Source organism: Seriola dumerili, unplaced genomic scaffold (genome assembly GCF_002260705.1).
Source record: "Seriola dumerili isolate Sdu_G_001 unplaced genomic scaffold, Sdu_1.0 BDQW01000052.1, whole genome shotgun sequence".
Taxonomy (NCBI): domain Eukaryota; kingdom Metazoa; phylum Chordata; class Actinopteri; order Carangiformes; family Carangidae; genus Seriola; species Seriola dumerili.
Window position 1 is genome coordinate 2,938,716 of NW_019174307.1, and position 17,034 is coordinate 2,955,749.

General features: G+C 41.6%; 1 protein-coding gene across 2 annotated transcripts in view; it reads right to left on the reverse strand.

The window, feature by feature from the left end:
* tmeff2 (transmembrane protein with EGF like and two follistatin like domains 2) overlaps positions 1-17,034 on the reverse strand; it is a 111,435-nt gene that overhangs the window by 12,332 nt on the left and 82,069 nt on the right. For both annotated transcript variants that reach the window (XM_022740921.1, XM_022740920.1), the window contains exon 5: positions 9,180-9,276. In XM_022740921.1, coding sequence (XP_022596642.1) covers positions 9,180-9,276 — 97 coding nt within the window. The remainder of the gene's footprint in view (positions 1-9,179; positions 9,277-17,034) is intronic.

Here is a 17,034-nt window from a genome sequence, read left to right on the forward strand (position 1 = left end):
ACTGCTTACACCCGTAATCCTTTTAAATGACTCATGTTTTGTCTCCCCTGTATATCGAATCAGTGACTTCTTTCCATAAAGCTGATAGTTGTGCTGTGTTTTTTTTTTTTTTTTTTTTTTTTTTTTGTGCCAGGCTGTGATGCATTCATTTCTCTGAATCAGGAGCTTACTTGATGCTTTTAGCTCTCGCAAATTAACCGGGCAATTTGCTGTCGCATCACAATTTTCTGTGAAATTTCAGTGTGAGACATTCTGTGCTTGTGTGTGTGTGTGTGTGTGTGTGTGTGAGTCTGTATACACAACATCTGCACAAATGAAGAGAGAGAGAGTGAGAGAGAGCGAGAGCACGTACACCTGCATGAATGTGCATATGTGTGTGTGTGTGTGTGTGTGTGTGTGTGTGTTTTTGGCGCACATGAAGTGTGACCCTTAAGCGTGCGGCAGGCCTGATCAGCAGAAATTACACCCAGATTGCCTTCCCCAGACAGTTGCTGCTGAGTAGCCCTGAACACTAGATTCTGTAATTATAAATCTGTCATTATTCTCCTGGTCTTTTCATTTTCCCCTGGTGCCACACTCTCCGTAAAGCACAGGCATTCAGCTGTCTTGCAGCTGCATTTGCATGCACGCCTACGTGGGCACCCGTCTACGCATAAATGTGTGCCCCCACACACTCACACTCACACTCTCACACACACACACGCACACACGCACACACGCACACGGACACACTGGAACACATGCAATAAGCCATGATGATTCGTACTGCTGACATTGATGTTGATTGAAACGCTGTGCAGCAAAGCGTGGCGGTGCTCAGCTCCTGTTGTAATGATGGATCAGCAAAGTATGATGTGAAGAAAGGCTTCGTTATGCATCTGAGAGGACACAGTCGTATGAAAGGCGCGCAAGATCCAAAATCTAGCATGACCCCGAAAACGAGCCAACAAAGCTACGAATGACCTGCCGCTGCAGAGGGGTATCTTACACTGAAACGCCGTGTTTTAAAGCAGTGGTGGGCAAATGGTGACCCATGGGTCAAACCCTAACCCTAACTAAAGCTGAAGTTTTCCCCCTTTTTTGTAGTTAGCATTTTTTTCAGAAATTTGCTGTAAATGTAAATCCTCATACAATATTTAACAATTATTTTGCATCTAAACACAAATAGATTTTTCTAGGTCAACAACAATAACAGCAACAACAACAACTGTATTTTCATTCAACCACAAATGAAGCAGGTTGCAAAAGGGTGAGTGTAGATAACCCATCAATTACATTTTAGGTCTGGTAGTGCAACACAAAGTGCACATTTATCTATATAGAATAGAGCTGCAATAATTATCCGGTTAATCAGTTAGTGAAGTGAATAATCATTTTAATCATTTTATCAATTTTTTTTGTGTGTAAATAATCCTTAAGTTCAGCTTCTCAGATGTGAGATTTGTTTTTGACTGTTTAATGTTATTTTACAGTTATCAATTAACTAATGATGATGAAACAGGAATGAAAATGAATTTTTTGTTGCAGTTTCCAATATGTGTCTTTTTTTTTTTAACCAAATGAGTTTTAAAGTAACAGAAGCTGCTGAAACTATTAGCACTTACTAGCTAATGGGAAAAGCGACAGCTGCCTTTGGACACCCCCCAAAACGACAAGTTATAAATCAGTTTTATTCATGAAAAAAACCGAACAACAACGCAGAAAAAAAAAACTGGCCCATGAACTTAATTGATGATGCATGGTATAAACGATGATTTCACCCAAATAAGATTAAAAAACAACAACAACATATTTTCTTTTCATGCAAATAGTTTGGTTTCGTCTGCTGAGGTTTTGAGATGTCCACCTCGATAACTCACTTTCAAGAGCTTTTTTCAACAGTGTATTATCCTCTGTGGGAAGAGACTTTTTTAAATGTCATTCTTTAACTGTGGGCAGCACAAATTAGTTTCTATTCACTTCTGTTTTTAAGGTGTAAAAATTAACACAGTAAGAGTCAGAAATAAAGATCTGACTCGTTCTGTGATATTTAAAAAAAAAAAAAAAAAAAAGATTATGGCTCCCAAAAAAAACAATCATTTTCTTCACTTTCTCTCTCTGTGCTTTCTAGTGTGTGTGTGTGTGTGTATGTGTGTGCGTGTGTGCCAGTCAGTGAGCTTGACCTCGCTGTGTTTCTCCCATATGCCGAGCTTCCCACTGAGAAAAAAAACAACGCTGAAAGAAATGTCACTCCAAGTCTTCCAACACTTCTTGGAATTTAAATCAAATCTTCAGCCTGAAAAATACACAGTGCCATCATAGAATGTACCAGTGGAAATACAAGATCTTTCTACTCAAAATAAGATGACCTAAAGGTAAACACTACCGAGCTGGCAGCAACAAAACCTGCTGCAGATGTAGCCAGTTAGAGTCAGTTATTTCTCTCAAGTGTTAGATAGAAAAACTGAGGAAATAACTATCTTTTAGTGACTGACTGACACTGTCAAAACTATAGATAACTCCTGACCTGCCGAAGCAGACGGCCTTCATCCTACTGGAGTAGGCCCTGCTATTTCGTCTAGAAATATCGACGGGTGGTTACGTCAGGTTTGACATGAGGGAGCTGGTGCTCAGCAGGTTGCAGGTGATTAGAGAGTCTTCGATATTGGAGTCGACTAGTTTAGCGATGAAGTCTATTCAGGAAAATCCTCACAGTTCAGACTGTCAGCCTGACAGCCAGGACTTACAACTTTGAGACTGTATCTCAAATCTGCCAATCTCCATGTTCTAATCACCATTCCCACCACCGGTTGGTAGTGAGGTAGCCCACAAAGCATTTGACACATTTCCTCGAAACAGAATGACAATTTTGTCCCCACTTTGTCACATGCGCAGGCCATCTATATTTCCCACTAGAAATACAAGACGTCTTATCAGCACTTCATCTGACAGTAGCTTTACTGATCGGCCTTCTACTGACAACCCCAGCCTCTATAAGACCCTCAAGCTTGGTCTTACAAACACATCATTATCTACTGAAACATTACAGATAAACTGGTCTTTGTGAAACACGGCTTAAACCAAATATTATCTTACTTATTAATGAAGCTTCCCCACCTGATTACACTAATGCACATGCTGCTCGAGCTACTGAGCAACGCGTGGCATTCATCTATTTTCAGATTACCCTCTAATTTTGATGTTGATGCTCTTCCCTCCTGCTCTCACTCTCTTTCAACTCAACCGGTCGAGGCAGATGGCCGCCCACCCTGAGCGTGTTTCTGCTCGAGGTTTCCCGCCTCTTGAAAGGAACTTTTTCTTTGCCACTGCTTGCTCATGTGGGACTGTCTGGACCTGCGCTATATGAAAAGTGCCCTGAGATAACCTCTGCTGTGATTTGGCACTATATATATATAAAAAAAATGGACTTAAATGGACTTGACTTAGGGTTTTGAAAAAAGTATCAAATATTGTCCAATAGCAGATAAATTGTACTGTTTGAATCAGAGTGTTTATTGTCACATTTTTGCTATCATTGCATCATGGTCTATGTATCTAGACAAGTGTCAAATCCTCAGTAATACAGATGCATATATCCTACAAGCAGAGTTTTCAAAACCCCATCAGTCAAAGCCAAAATGATCTGATATCAGCAGAGGCAAGTGAGCCTTTAAAAATTATACAACCCGACTATAATTTTTTGCAACAGCCACCCTCAAGACAAGATTAGGCTCACAATTTAAAGTGTCTGTGTTATCGTAGAAAGTATCTAAATGAGAATAGTTTGAGCATGAAAGGAGGCAGCGAGAAGAACTCAGGAGTTCAGAATAAAAGCTTCATTTCAGGAGCTTCTGAGCTAAAAGGAAATTTTTACACATCAGCCACAAAAACAGAGTATCCCATAGGCTTAACACTGCATACATGTATACATGTAACACACGCACCCACCCACCCTTCCACCCCCAACAACCTCCCATCACCGAAGAGCTTTCAAAGTCTCGGCCATCCCCGAGAGGCTGACGCTACTCGGTGGCTGATGTCTGGGCTCCATACATTTTTAATGAGGCCTCTCACTTTCTCCACAATAGGCACTATACCACCAGACTGCAGTGCGTCAACACATCCTAATGCTCCTCGCGCACACACACACACACACACACACACACACACACACACACACACACACACACACACACACACAGTCAAACACCTGCAGACAGGCGTGCGCAAACAGTCATGTGCATGCATGAGACGGCGATGACTTCGTGATAAATCTTCACCTCTCACTCACAATATCGTCGCTTCACACCCTCTGCTGAAGGTACATAGGGGCAGCGAAGTGTTAAACGAAAGTTAGCGCAATGTGTGAATGTGTGTACTGTACATATCTGCGTATGTGTGACATGTGCGCCTGAGGATACATTCTTAGCAGGATGTGTCTTATTGATTGGTTTCCTGTGATTTCCCTCCCATTAAAGCCCCCCATCCCCCCATCCACCCCCAGACTATCTGCTGGCTCCTAACTGAAAAGGCCACTTTACACACATGTAAACACTTACAAACACACGGTAACGCACACACACACACACACACACACACACGCACGTACACACACAGCAGCTGAGACCAACATATCCACTAACTGCCTCATGTTGTGTACAAATCCTTAGCAGCAAACCTTATTGCAACTGAACATAGCATTGATTTTCATAATCCTTAGCCTCAAATTTCACTGTAATCCTTTGAGAACTGAGTGAGAGAGGCAAACTGACAGAGAGAGAGAGGAGGAGAGGAGAGAGAGTGACAGTAAAAAGCAACGTTACAGCAGAAAGGGAGACAGAGAATAAGAGAAGAGAGGCTGTACGGTATATACAAACGATCAGAGGCAGAGAAGACCTACACACACACACGGCAAAATAATATTGTGGTGCTTTGTAGCACTGAATATTGTGAGTTTAGTATAATCATGGACGGATTACTGAATGGGCGTTCTGGGCACAGGCCCAAAGGGTCAGGGGGCCCTGGGCCAGAGCTGCAGTTTGAAGTGTAAATATTTCTTGTAGGAAAGTCAATCAAATGACTACAAAGAGACGAAATGACCACAGAGATGCAAAACCCCCACAGAGAGACGCAAAATGACTACAAAAAGTCACCAAACACAATTAGCCTCAAAACAACCACAAAAAGATGCAAAATCTCCATAATGATGGAAAAACAACCACAAAAGTCACAAAACAGCTACAGAGAGGTTGCAAAATGACCACAAAAAGAGGCAAAATCTCCACAAAGACATGGAAAACAAGCAGAAAGAGAAGCAGAATGATCACAAGGAGACACAAAACAACTGAAATGTAAAGAAAATAAACCACAGATTCATTCTGGGTGTCTTGTTTACCACGTAGGAGGTGTTGCGGGTTTTTGACATCTTGGCCCATTGTCTCATAATCTGTCTATGGTAATAATGTGCGGAGGAATGGAGTGGATATGTGTGCGTGTGCATGGACCTCGCTTGATGAAAGTAGGGCAGTCTCGCACCCTGTGACTCGTCCTTGTCTGGCTTTTCATTGGAATTCCCTTTTGCTCTCCACAGAATGGGCTTCAATGAGGACATAAGTGCTGGCTTTGAGAAGCCCCTCGCTCCTTTGTCAGGTTCACACAGCAAGTGTCCCCGCAGCCCCTCTCTATGATTATCTCGCTATCTGCTCCTCCTCTACCTTAATTCTATCAACACTGATGGCTGCTATTGATGGGTTTGAACGCATAGGTTTTTGTGGGTAATTACAGTTCTACACCACAAATGGATCTAAATGGGTTTTCGTGACACTCTATTGATCCTCGAGGGGTAAATTGGTCCTTTTTTTTTGCCTGCCGCTGGCCTCCAGAGCACAGAGAGCCACAAAGGGGCTGCTGCGAGGTGTGGGGATAGCAAGGCTCTTTTCCACAGCAGGGTCAAGAGCAGCATAGTTCAGCCAACATACATACTGTACTTCCCATCAGCCAGCGTGTTTCTTTTCCTCACTGAATCTGCTCGGTGAATGAAAAATGATTACAAACAGAATCAAGAGAATGTTGCTTGGAGGGGAAATGGGTTGAAATAGCAATTTTCTCCTGACTCAGTGAAAGTCAGAGACTCATTTCTAAGCACATCATGAAAACAACTGTTCACTACAATAGGCATGCATTCTTTTATGCTGTTAAACTGTGTACGAATAGGAATCACATTAAATATAATGAAGGAATATTTAGATATATAAATAATAATAAAAAGAGAAATGTTTACACTCTGAATAATTGAGTCCCTCTGAATGGCTACTACATAACATATTTTTCAGTGATTTGGTTTTTTGCTTACTGACTCATTCATGGCCGTTTTCACAGTTTCAACCAATCAAAGCTTTGTAGGTGAGATTAAGAATGTGAAGGTCGTCTTCCTGTGCCAGAGCCAGAACTAGAATTACCACCTCGAAAATGTAGGCCTCCACCAACCAGCCAAGTTACAGGAAATATGGTCACAGTCTCCCCATCCTGAGTCACAAGCGTTAAATAATGGCCAGAAGGGTTTTTACAGAACATTATGATGTCACAGTGATGTTGACCTTCGACCTTTTGGATATAAAATGTCATCATTTCATCCTGTTAGACATTAGCGGTAAATTGTGTCATAATTAGAGAATGAATTTGTGAGTTATTGCCAAAAACGTGTTTTGTGAGGTCACCATCACCTTTGACCTTTGCCCACCAAAATGTAATCAGTTCATCCTAGAGTCCAAGTGGACATTTGTGCCGAATTTGGAGGGATTCCCTTGAGGAGTTCCCAAGATATCGTGTTCACAAGACTAGCTTATCAGAATACTTTTACCTTTTCTTGCGAGGATTGACAACTACTTTGCAATCTTCCAAAATGTTGACCATAAGGACGACACAGCACAGCTGCAAACATGGTGAGAGACATTATGATGTTTCTCTGAATGCCTCATATTACACAGTGACCATATAGTCTGATCCTGACAGGAACAACTTTCAAAGGAATAGTTTGAAATATGCTTATTCGCTTTCTTGCCACTAGATAAGATATAAGACTGATACATCTCTCATGTCTGTATGGGTCCACATGATGCTACAGCCAGACGATTAGCTTAGCTTAGCAAGAAAGACTGGAAACAAGGGGAAACCAGTAGCTTGTCTCTTTCCAAATTTAAAATAATCTTCCTATCAGCACCTCTTAAAGCTCACTATTTCACATCTTGTTTGTTAACCCATAAAAGGCAAAGTTTAAAAAAAAGAAAAAGAAAAGTTGTCCCCGATGTGTTTTCCAATCCATATGTGTAGGGGAAAAAAAAAAACGCTGCATGAATGTGTGTGTGAATGGGTGAATGTGGCTTCCTTTGTAAAGTGCTTTGAGTAGTTGATAAAACTAGAAAGTGAGAACGCCCTTTCAAACAGGACAGGACTAACATGACCAAATGTCAGACTGATTGATGCAGTGAAGACAAAATGGCCCTTCAGTCTAATTACCAGACTACTGTGAGTCATTAATAATAATAATAATAATGAAAAAAAATGAATAAAATAAAATCACCTCATCCTCCCTCTCTGGACAAATATATACGGAGAGCACAAGAAACATAAATAAGAAAGAGAAAAAGAAAAGGTCATACAGCAGCGAACAACTTACAAAACAGTCTGTTTATTTATCACTGTACCGCTTCGATGAAAATACGTACAATTCATTCTTATAAGCACATCTGTTTATGGGGTCACTTCACCTGGTGTTTGATTACAGTCCTCTCTCTCTCCCCTCACCGTTTGATTAACTGGTGGTTTGTTTGATTGAAATCAGCTGCCGTCTGATGGAAACGACCTGCTCTTTGGGCTGCAATTACCTGCCTGATTATTCACCAGAAACATTCTTATCCAAACACCTCGGGGCTTTTGAAAGATTAACAAGTACTTGTATTTTCCCTTTTACAAGAGGGAACACTGAAATATTTATGTGTCTGTTTGTGTCAACCGCTTTCTGAATGAGATGCATTATTGACTCTGGCTGCCTCTCCTGTCTTGTCCATTGTTTCCTTATGTGGGGGCAAACGCTCCCTCCGTGTAATGTCCTGTATACATGTCTTTATTCCAGCTTGCGCTAAATAAGCTCGAGGCTCCATTTACTGTTATGTTTTTGAGTGCACTCACCACTGACAGTGGACTGTACCTTTGTGACCTTATGAATTCCCCCCTTAGAGGCTGAGAAATTATCAATAAATCAATTTCTGTGTGTTAGTGTAATATTAAGGTGCATTTGCAGAAGTGGGTTGCATCAGGACGAGTGGAGTCCAGCTGTTTGGTATTTGGAGCGAGGCTCGGTATGCATCATGAAGCTGTTCCTTGGCATTACAGTTATTGCACACCAGGGCACATTATCTTTGCATTACATCAAGCACTTTGATAGAGTCATACTCTCAGGGCACTTCTAATTTCTAGGCGTAGGTCTGGGAATTTCTTATAAGCGCTGCTTTTCTTTTGCTGATACCAGCTGATCCTTGTTCCACGCCAGATCTGTTATGTTGGTTCATTAAAGCTCCATTCATGCTGGAGAGTGCAAATAAATAAAAGCTGATATTGCCCGGTGCTGGGAAACAGTTCACCAGTTGGGCCTACATCTAATTAGGCTCTGCACCCACGTGTTTACTGTGTACCCCTGAGGATGTTTTTTAGTGCTGCTTCCTCGCTAAATGCGTGCGGGGGAGCTGATAACATATTACCATACATCCGTCTCACCTGCAGTAAATGGTTAAATTTATGACAAGCGTTATTTCTTCGCTGAACTAGTTTTCCGTGTGTGTGAGTCATTTTTGGCTTGACATTGCCAAGTCCTGTAAGGATAGTAATTGGATTTCCAGAATAAGCGAAAATCTCCTTTCTCTCTGTGCCCTGCTCTAGTAATTGAGGTTAAATGAAATGGTCAACCAAGCACTAAACCTCAGTGGGTGTTCATCAGCGGGTGTGTACAGTAGAAAGACAAGTTTTTATCTAAATTCTCAGTGTTCACACTGACTAAATTCTTTAAAATAGCAAAGCTGGTGGTATGTTTTGAGCGAGGAGGTAAGGAGGTTAAGAAGTATCAAGGTAACTGGGGCCTTGTTGCCTGGGCCAACTGGTTGGCGGTTTAAAGTGTTTTTGTGGGTTCGTGTTTGTGCAAAACTCACCAGACGTCCTCTGCGTCCACGTCGCACTCAGCACCAAACTGGCAAATGTCACAGGTGGACGTCTCCTTCTGTCCCGCCTCAGCGGAGCCCTCTCCTCCTACAAGCGACAGAAGGAAGACAGAGGAAAACATGTAACGCCTGTTTCACCTAGGAAAACACTTTCCTGTCCGCTTTTCTTTCAAAGCCCTGCTGCTTCATTCAGAGGGTGTGAAAAACTGCAACAAAGCCCCGTAGCAATGCACCTCTCACAACGCAGCGTGACCGTGAGAAATCTGCCTCGGACAACAGGGCATTTACATTTTGCCATATCCCGCCATAATCCCACAGAAGCTATCTCCTTCATCCATTCACTCTTTCCCCCTCTTGTCTCCACCCTCCTCCACTCCCTCCCAGACTCTCCTCGCCCGACTCTCATCTATCACTCTCAAATCCCTGCTGATCTTTTTGGAGTCCCTCTTTTATTTCATCGCACTGATTTTCTCGCGCTGTGAGTGCGACGACTCCTTGGCGGTGGTGTGGGTACTGGCGTCAGGCTTATGGCGGCTTAGGGACCCCGCCGGTGCATATCACGCCTCATGAACGAAAAAAAAGCAAAAAAAAAAAAAAAAAAAAAAAAAGCAAAAAAAAAAGAAAGAAGGCAATCTGGCCAATCTCAAATTGCATTCTCCTACCACAGAGGACTCCTCCGGTCTCTGCACACTTTCGCTCTTCTTCTCTTTCCCCCTCGGCCCCTTTCTCCATTAGACAAGCTCTATTTTTAAACTTACTAGATCCCGTGAGGACGACTTTGAGAAAAGAAGACGAAGAGGTGGAACTTGGCATCATTTCCCCATGTCATATCTTTAATCTCCCCAACACACACACACACACACACACACACAGACACCCACACTGCTGCCACCATCCATTCCTCCCGTGTTGCCTCTTTCATTTTCCCTCCTGAAACCTCTGTTATTTCTTGTGATCCCCTGTGACATGCTGGATGAATTGGAGAGAACTGTGGTCGAGAGGTTTAACCTGATTTTCCGCTGTCAAGCTTAAGTTGGGTTTGACTCTTATATTAAGGTCAAAGTCAGTTAACTTTACTTTGCTTTCTTTTGACTGTTGAATCTAGTTAGCATGGGACATGCCTCCTCCATAACTCTCAGCTTGGATTTCGTTGCTGTTGGGTCAGATTATCCCAACAGCCTCATTGTGTCTCTTTTGCCTGTGTCCAAAAAACACAATGCAGCCTGCAGGACTGAAAAGTTCCTTTGCTGAGGATGTTAAGCTCCTTTCAAACATCCTGCCTTTGCTTTCGATGTTTTTTTCCTTTTGAAGCCGTGTCTGAAGCTGCAGGTGTTGGAAGGCAGCCACAGCGGTGAGTCAGTGTCCTCTGATTGCAGAACATTTGCAGTCAGGTGGCAAGATGTACATTCTGTATTCACAGCTTTACCTTCAGGTCACAGGACTGGCAAGACTACAAGGTGTGAAGCCGCGTTGGCACGTAGCCCACCCCGGCGGAGCTTGAATGCCAAATCATTTCAGTGCGTACTGCAAAAACCTTTTCAGTGAATGTCCTTATGTGTAATTTTGCAATCAAATCTATCTAAAGTTGGTTCCCACTTCCTCTTTCATTGGGCTTGTTGGATGTGTTTCCAAAATTTCCTTGAAATTTCTACTGAAAGCAGCTTTTTTTTTTTTTTTTTTGCATAAGGATAAAATGAAGCATCTCAAAAATAATAGCTTTTTAGATGTGAAAAACATTTTGCAACCTAGTCTCATGGTGCTGAGCATGTATGTGCTAACAGAAAAGACCAGCAGCGGTTTGTGCAAAGCTGCCGGTAACTAGACTGAAAAGGTGGAGCTAATTAAAAATAATGAGCTGTGTGAGCTGTCTCTCTACCAGCTGTCTCACCTACTGATATTATCATGAACCTCATCACAGCGAAACAAAACTAAATATCAGCTCGCCACTGAGGTCCAGCGGCCTTCAGTCTAACCATTCATGTTTACCTGCAGTTCCTGGCAGAGGGAGGAGAAACGCTTGGCCACATCTCATCATCAGTATAACAAAGTCTGTCCACTATACTGTCTTACTGTCTCTCTAACCCTGTGACAACAGTTGTATAATACCTGAATACAGAAATATATGACATTTATATCCCTGTATCAAGAGTGATGTTGCCATATATGTCACAGATAAGGGGATATATTATTATCACATATATAGATCCTATATGAAGGATATATGAAGATAAAAGTTTTTTACTGGATGAAATACCCAATTACCCAAATACATATTAAAAATATGTATATGATGAATTTTTACATTGTATAGCATGTTGCGACCATATATGTAAACAATACATATTACATTAAGTTTATTTATTAATAAGTTTATTATTAAATAAATACCTGGACCACAAACATACAAATGTTGGACAATGACTGATGAAGATTTTAAAAAAGTATATGAAAACAACATATAAAAATTATGTTTATATATATATATATATATGTATATCTCATCATCTGCAATATAAGCATACATACATAAACATGCATATTTGTATGGGCTGGACATACATGTCAGGTTTCATATATAATTTTGACATATCTGTTTTAATTGTATATGTACATATATTTCAATTATATATATACATACATATATTATATTAGCATATGGTTCTGGGAGGAGCTTTCCATCTTCAGAAAAAATAGCCCTGATAATGTCATCACATCAAGTCATAATCTCTCACTGAGGTGCAATATCAAATCACTTAAAGTGGCTTGTTTAACCAATTGTGCCTCCATGTGCATAATTATAACAAGGCAAAATGAGAAATGTATTATTCGTCATATCTGATATAAAACACAGTGTTGAAAATGAAATGGTTAGGAAACTGTCAAAAAGGACAGAAAGCAAATAAACTTTGAGAGCTCTAATTATTTGCTTTATTGATTTATTTTATCATAATACACAAACTGTTGTAGCTACTTTAGGTGAGTTTATAATAATTTTATTTTGTTATCAGCCAGAGTGCCATTAGTCATCTCTTCTGCTACAAAAACCCTGGATCCTCCATTTACATTGCATAACTTTCATTAGACCCTACAAGCCATGATAAATATACACGTATTTCAGACTCTGTGCCCCCAGTTTATGAGGCAGGCTTTCTGTTATAATCTTTAATCTCCGTCACTTGGGTTCATATTTCAGACTTTCCTCCCGAGCAACAGGAAACATTACATAACTCACAGTATCGCTCACAGGCTGAGTGCTAGTTCTCATGACAAGTAAACTGATCTTGATGTGAAAAAATTCAAGTTCCCCCTTTTAAAATTCACTAATGCAAGCCATGTTTGCAAATCCAAGTCTCTCAATTCATATACTTTCAAGGCTTGTTGTCAGTGTTGTCCTCAAGTGTTCAACTGTGCATGACAGTTCAATTATAGGGGCTTGTTTTGTGTCTCACATCAGAGTGGAGGATAGGCCACTGTCGACACTGGAACTGCCGCTGATTGAATTAGCCAGGTGTGACTCTTTGACCACTGACGTAAATGTAATTTCCCTTATTTCCACCTGTCGTGTACGTTGTGGTGTGTGAAATTTTCACAGAGCCTCTCGCAGGCACTGGAGCTAGCCAGCCTCTCCAGCCTCTCTGTACTCTGTTAAATGAGTAGCTGCACATAAAGGCTTGTGGGCAGGCAAGCATGTAAGCTCTCCCACGACTCTCCTCTCCTACAACTGCACACGAGAGAAAAAAAGAGGGAGAGGAGGAGGGAGATCACCCGTACACGTTTCTCTAACACCTGCTCAGATTTCTAACTTGCGTGCATGTACATTATATATATGCTCGATGCAGATGCCAACATTGTCTCCGCTCCCTCTTCTTTCTTTCTGTCCTCTTCTCTCTCGCACTGCAGCCGACACTTTTTGTATGCACACACTCTTACACACTCATACCCACAGCCCCATACATGGCACTGCAGGCACAATTACCAAAGGTGACTGGGGACAAGCAGTGTTTTCGACTCCTCAAATCCCTGATAGAGTCTCCTGTAGCACTAACACAACATCTCCCCTGTTTCTGTGTCTGCTAATCCCTGGAATCAGCAGACACGGCTGTGTAATGACTGAAATGATTAGCCCTTCTCGTGCCCCCACCATCGCCCCCCCGCCAGCTCCTACATCCCATCTAGTATCGATCCACCCTCGCATCAGACCAGGCTGACCTCCTCTGTGATTTCTGTCCTAGCCTCACCTTCAACTCTAACAAATCCCCTCTTGCCTTTGTTCCTTTTGTTACAATCAACTCAATTTAATAAACACAATTCTTTCTCTGTATAAGTTTTGACTGACTTCAACACAACCACAAAGGGGAGAGAAGAAAAAGGAGGAGGAAGAGAGAAAAATTTAAAATGAAGTTACAAAGAGGTGAAGAAGAGATTAGAGTAAACTGATGACTTAAAGGGGAGATAAGCGGGATAAAACGACAGAGGACTAAAAAAAAAATGGTGGATCAGTCACAACGGTGCCATGGGGCTTCCTCTTGGGGTTAAAGAGCGTCTCTAATCCTGTTACTGGTGTCTGGAGCTTGGCCATGCTGTAAATACTATCCACGCATGTATGCGCACAAATTCATAAAATAAATAAATAAATAAATAAATAAAATAAAATAAAACTGAATTTCACAATGTGACTTCTGCATTTTAAACCTGAGACTCCACTGGCGACAGTTGCCGTGCGCTCAACAGGATGCCACAGAAAATGGGAAAAGGTTTACTGTGAGGGAGGAAAGCAGTGTGACAAGGTCGGAGCTCATTTAACTGCAGCAGCTGGCCGAGTCGCTCTGGTGTGAACGAGCGCTGGTCGACTGGTTCAGCTGCTGTAACTGGTGAAATAGAAACAGGGACAGCCTCTGTGCACAGCAGGCCGGAGAGAAATATATCTGCTATAAATGGGTTTATGATATTTGTTTTAAAATAGGTTTTGTCAAAATGGTAGCAATGAATCTAGATTGCAATTTGCACATTAACTACTTAATTTGGAGTAAACACTATAGTAAATTGTTTATATCATGGCGTGACTTTGGTTTAGGTACATTTGCACTGTAAATGATTTCTTGTCTTTTTATAACTGAAAGGGAAAAAGGCAGAAAAAGTATTACAGTATGGTAATATTTTTTTTTATTTTTATTGTAAATCTGATTACAGTCACACTTGGTGAGTGGAAACAACCTCAGCCCACCATTTTTTTTCCCAAAACAATTTGGGGAAAAAAAATCACTCTAACATCATCTTGTGTGACTCAGTCATGCTGGGCTGGGGCATTAAGCTTTGAGCGTGGTTTAGCATACATTACCTAACATAAAACACCACAGTATTCTGATTCTGCCAACACATGTTAACCATTTCATTATATGCAATAGGGCCGTGTGTTCTACTTTGGATGCTTACTGCACATGTAGCATATCATTCCTACCAGGATGGGACAACAGCAGGCGAGGTATTTCTGAAGATGAGGCCACCGCTTGAAATATCTTGCACTGAGCGAATATTGCAGTAAAAACTATCCAAAGTAGGTTTAAAAGGCTCACTCATATCACTGTAGGTGTATCACGTTCTTGATGTTGTAATCACCAAGTTAACACTCATCAGTTTCCATTACCTTTGGAAGTATACATCGCTGTTGTCATGTTTAAAACCTCATTACTTATTTGATAGTCATACATCTAGACTGTTTTAGTCTTAGATACTGTAGTTGGTGCTACAATAGCTTTACAGAGGTGGGACTTAAAAGATGCTATTTGTAAGTTTTCTCTGCTGCCAAATGTGGTTTCTTTACCGGCGAGTAAACAGCTGTTCATGCTAACGTTGGCTATGTAGCAACAGCAAAACTTACAAAAAGCTCCTTTAAAGTGACATCATTGTTGATTGTTGCCACAAAGTTAATGTCATTTAAAGATGAACTTTTCACAGTGAACAAACAGCTGATCAGTCGTGTGACTTTATGACTGTATTGTGACAAACAGAACATTATAAACAAACCAGATTTAACAAGCAAACCTTCACTTTGATTATTCACACAAATTTATACACTGGGTTGTTTTTATTAATAATCCCAAACAGCTGATGAACTGACAGTTGTACAACTGTACAGTTATTAGCTGTAGCTGACAGCTAACAACATACAGTATATGCAATCTGAGTACACCCGAGTAGGTTCATGTGCGTTCATGTGTGACAGCACAGACTATCAGTGACCTCAAAACTAAAGAGGAACTCAACTCAACTTCTTTTTGTAATTTTACTCCAGAGTTGGAAGTCAGGATAACTGCAAAATTAACAACTTTTTCAACTCAGTTCACTTCTATTCATGCTGACCACTGCAAATTTGCTTTTGTTTATATTTTCCCTTGTCTTTGGACTGACTTTCTGCAGTGATGCTGCCTATAAAATAGGTTCCCATTCAGCAGGAAGACTGCTCTGTCATGGAGCTGCCCGACAGTCAACCTTTGACATAAATGAAATGAATACAATTAGAAATGCATTGAATATTCTTCAGTGTACATGAAGGTGTGAATGTGCCTGAACTGTCCTGAGAAGCTGTGAAAGAGGCCGGGATGAGTCCTTTGACTGAGCTACAGGGTTTAATGACTGAGGAGGGACACACTGTTGCCAGGGTGATTCACCTGTCACAGTTTTATGGCTGCTGAAAAACCTCCCGTGACATCCGGGCTAGTGTTTGCCAGAAGGCATATTGAAGAAGAATGGTCTCTAACAACAGTAAAACTGGTGGCCTCAGCAGCCCAGAGTATGTGTGACTAAAAAACCAATTCAATCCAGATCTAACAGTCTCCATCTAACCTGACCGAGTTGAAGTCCTTCTGTGAAGAATAGGTGACGAATTGCAGTGTCGAGATGTGAAAAGATGATACAGACCTATTGATATAGACCTGAGGCAGTAACTGCTGCCAAAGGTGCCTCTACAACATATTGACTTGAGGTTGGTGAGTGCTCATCTGTTTTGCTTTTGTATTTTGTTGTTCTTTGTCTGCCCTTCTTTCTTCCACACAGTATCTCATCTTGCACTGGACATTACAGTGTGTAACAGTACACACAGCATGTTTTGTCTACATGAGCATATTGTGTATTGTACTGTATGTGCAAGGACGCGGGCGTGGTGGTGTGTTGGTGATTTTCTTTATATAGATACAGCGGGGAAAGTAAAAGCAGGTTTAAGAGAGAACAGAGAGTGAGAGAGGGGGAGACATCATTCATTTGAGCGAGCATACAGAGAGAACGAGAGACCATCTCTTTTGAGTGAACGCGCGCACACACACACACACACACACACACACACACACACACACACACACACACACACACACACACACACACACACACACACACACCCAAACACAGACAGGAGATTTAGGGCACTCTAGCGTGCGGCTATCATACGGATGATGAATGAAGCCCACACACCCCTGGAAAACAGAGCAGGACCACTACGACCTTGGTTGCAAACACACTGGGGAGAGACTGAGAGGAGAGGCGAAGAGAGGCGAGGAGAGGCGAGGAGAGGAGAGGAGAGGAGAGGAGAGGGATGAGAGAGAGGGATGAGAGAGAGGGACACAGGCTGATACATCCTGCATGTGGCTGTGTGTGGTCGCTGAGACAGACGCAGTGTGGACCCCCACATGGCTCACTATTGTTACTGAATCAGCCTTCAGAAGGTTTGGACCGGGTTCAGACTGTTTGTAGCGATTTATTCCAATTTAACTGATTCCTCTGTATATTATGGGAAACTGTGATGGCCATGCCGTAGCATCTTTACATGATATTACATCATTCAACATGCATGAAG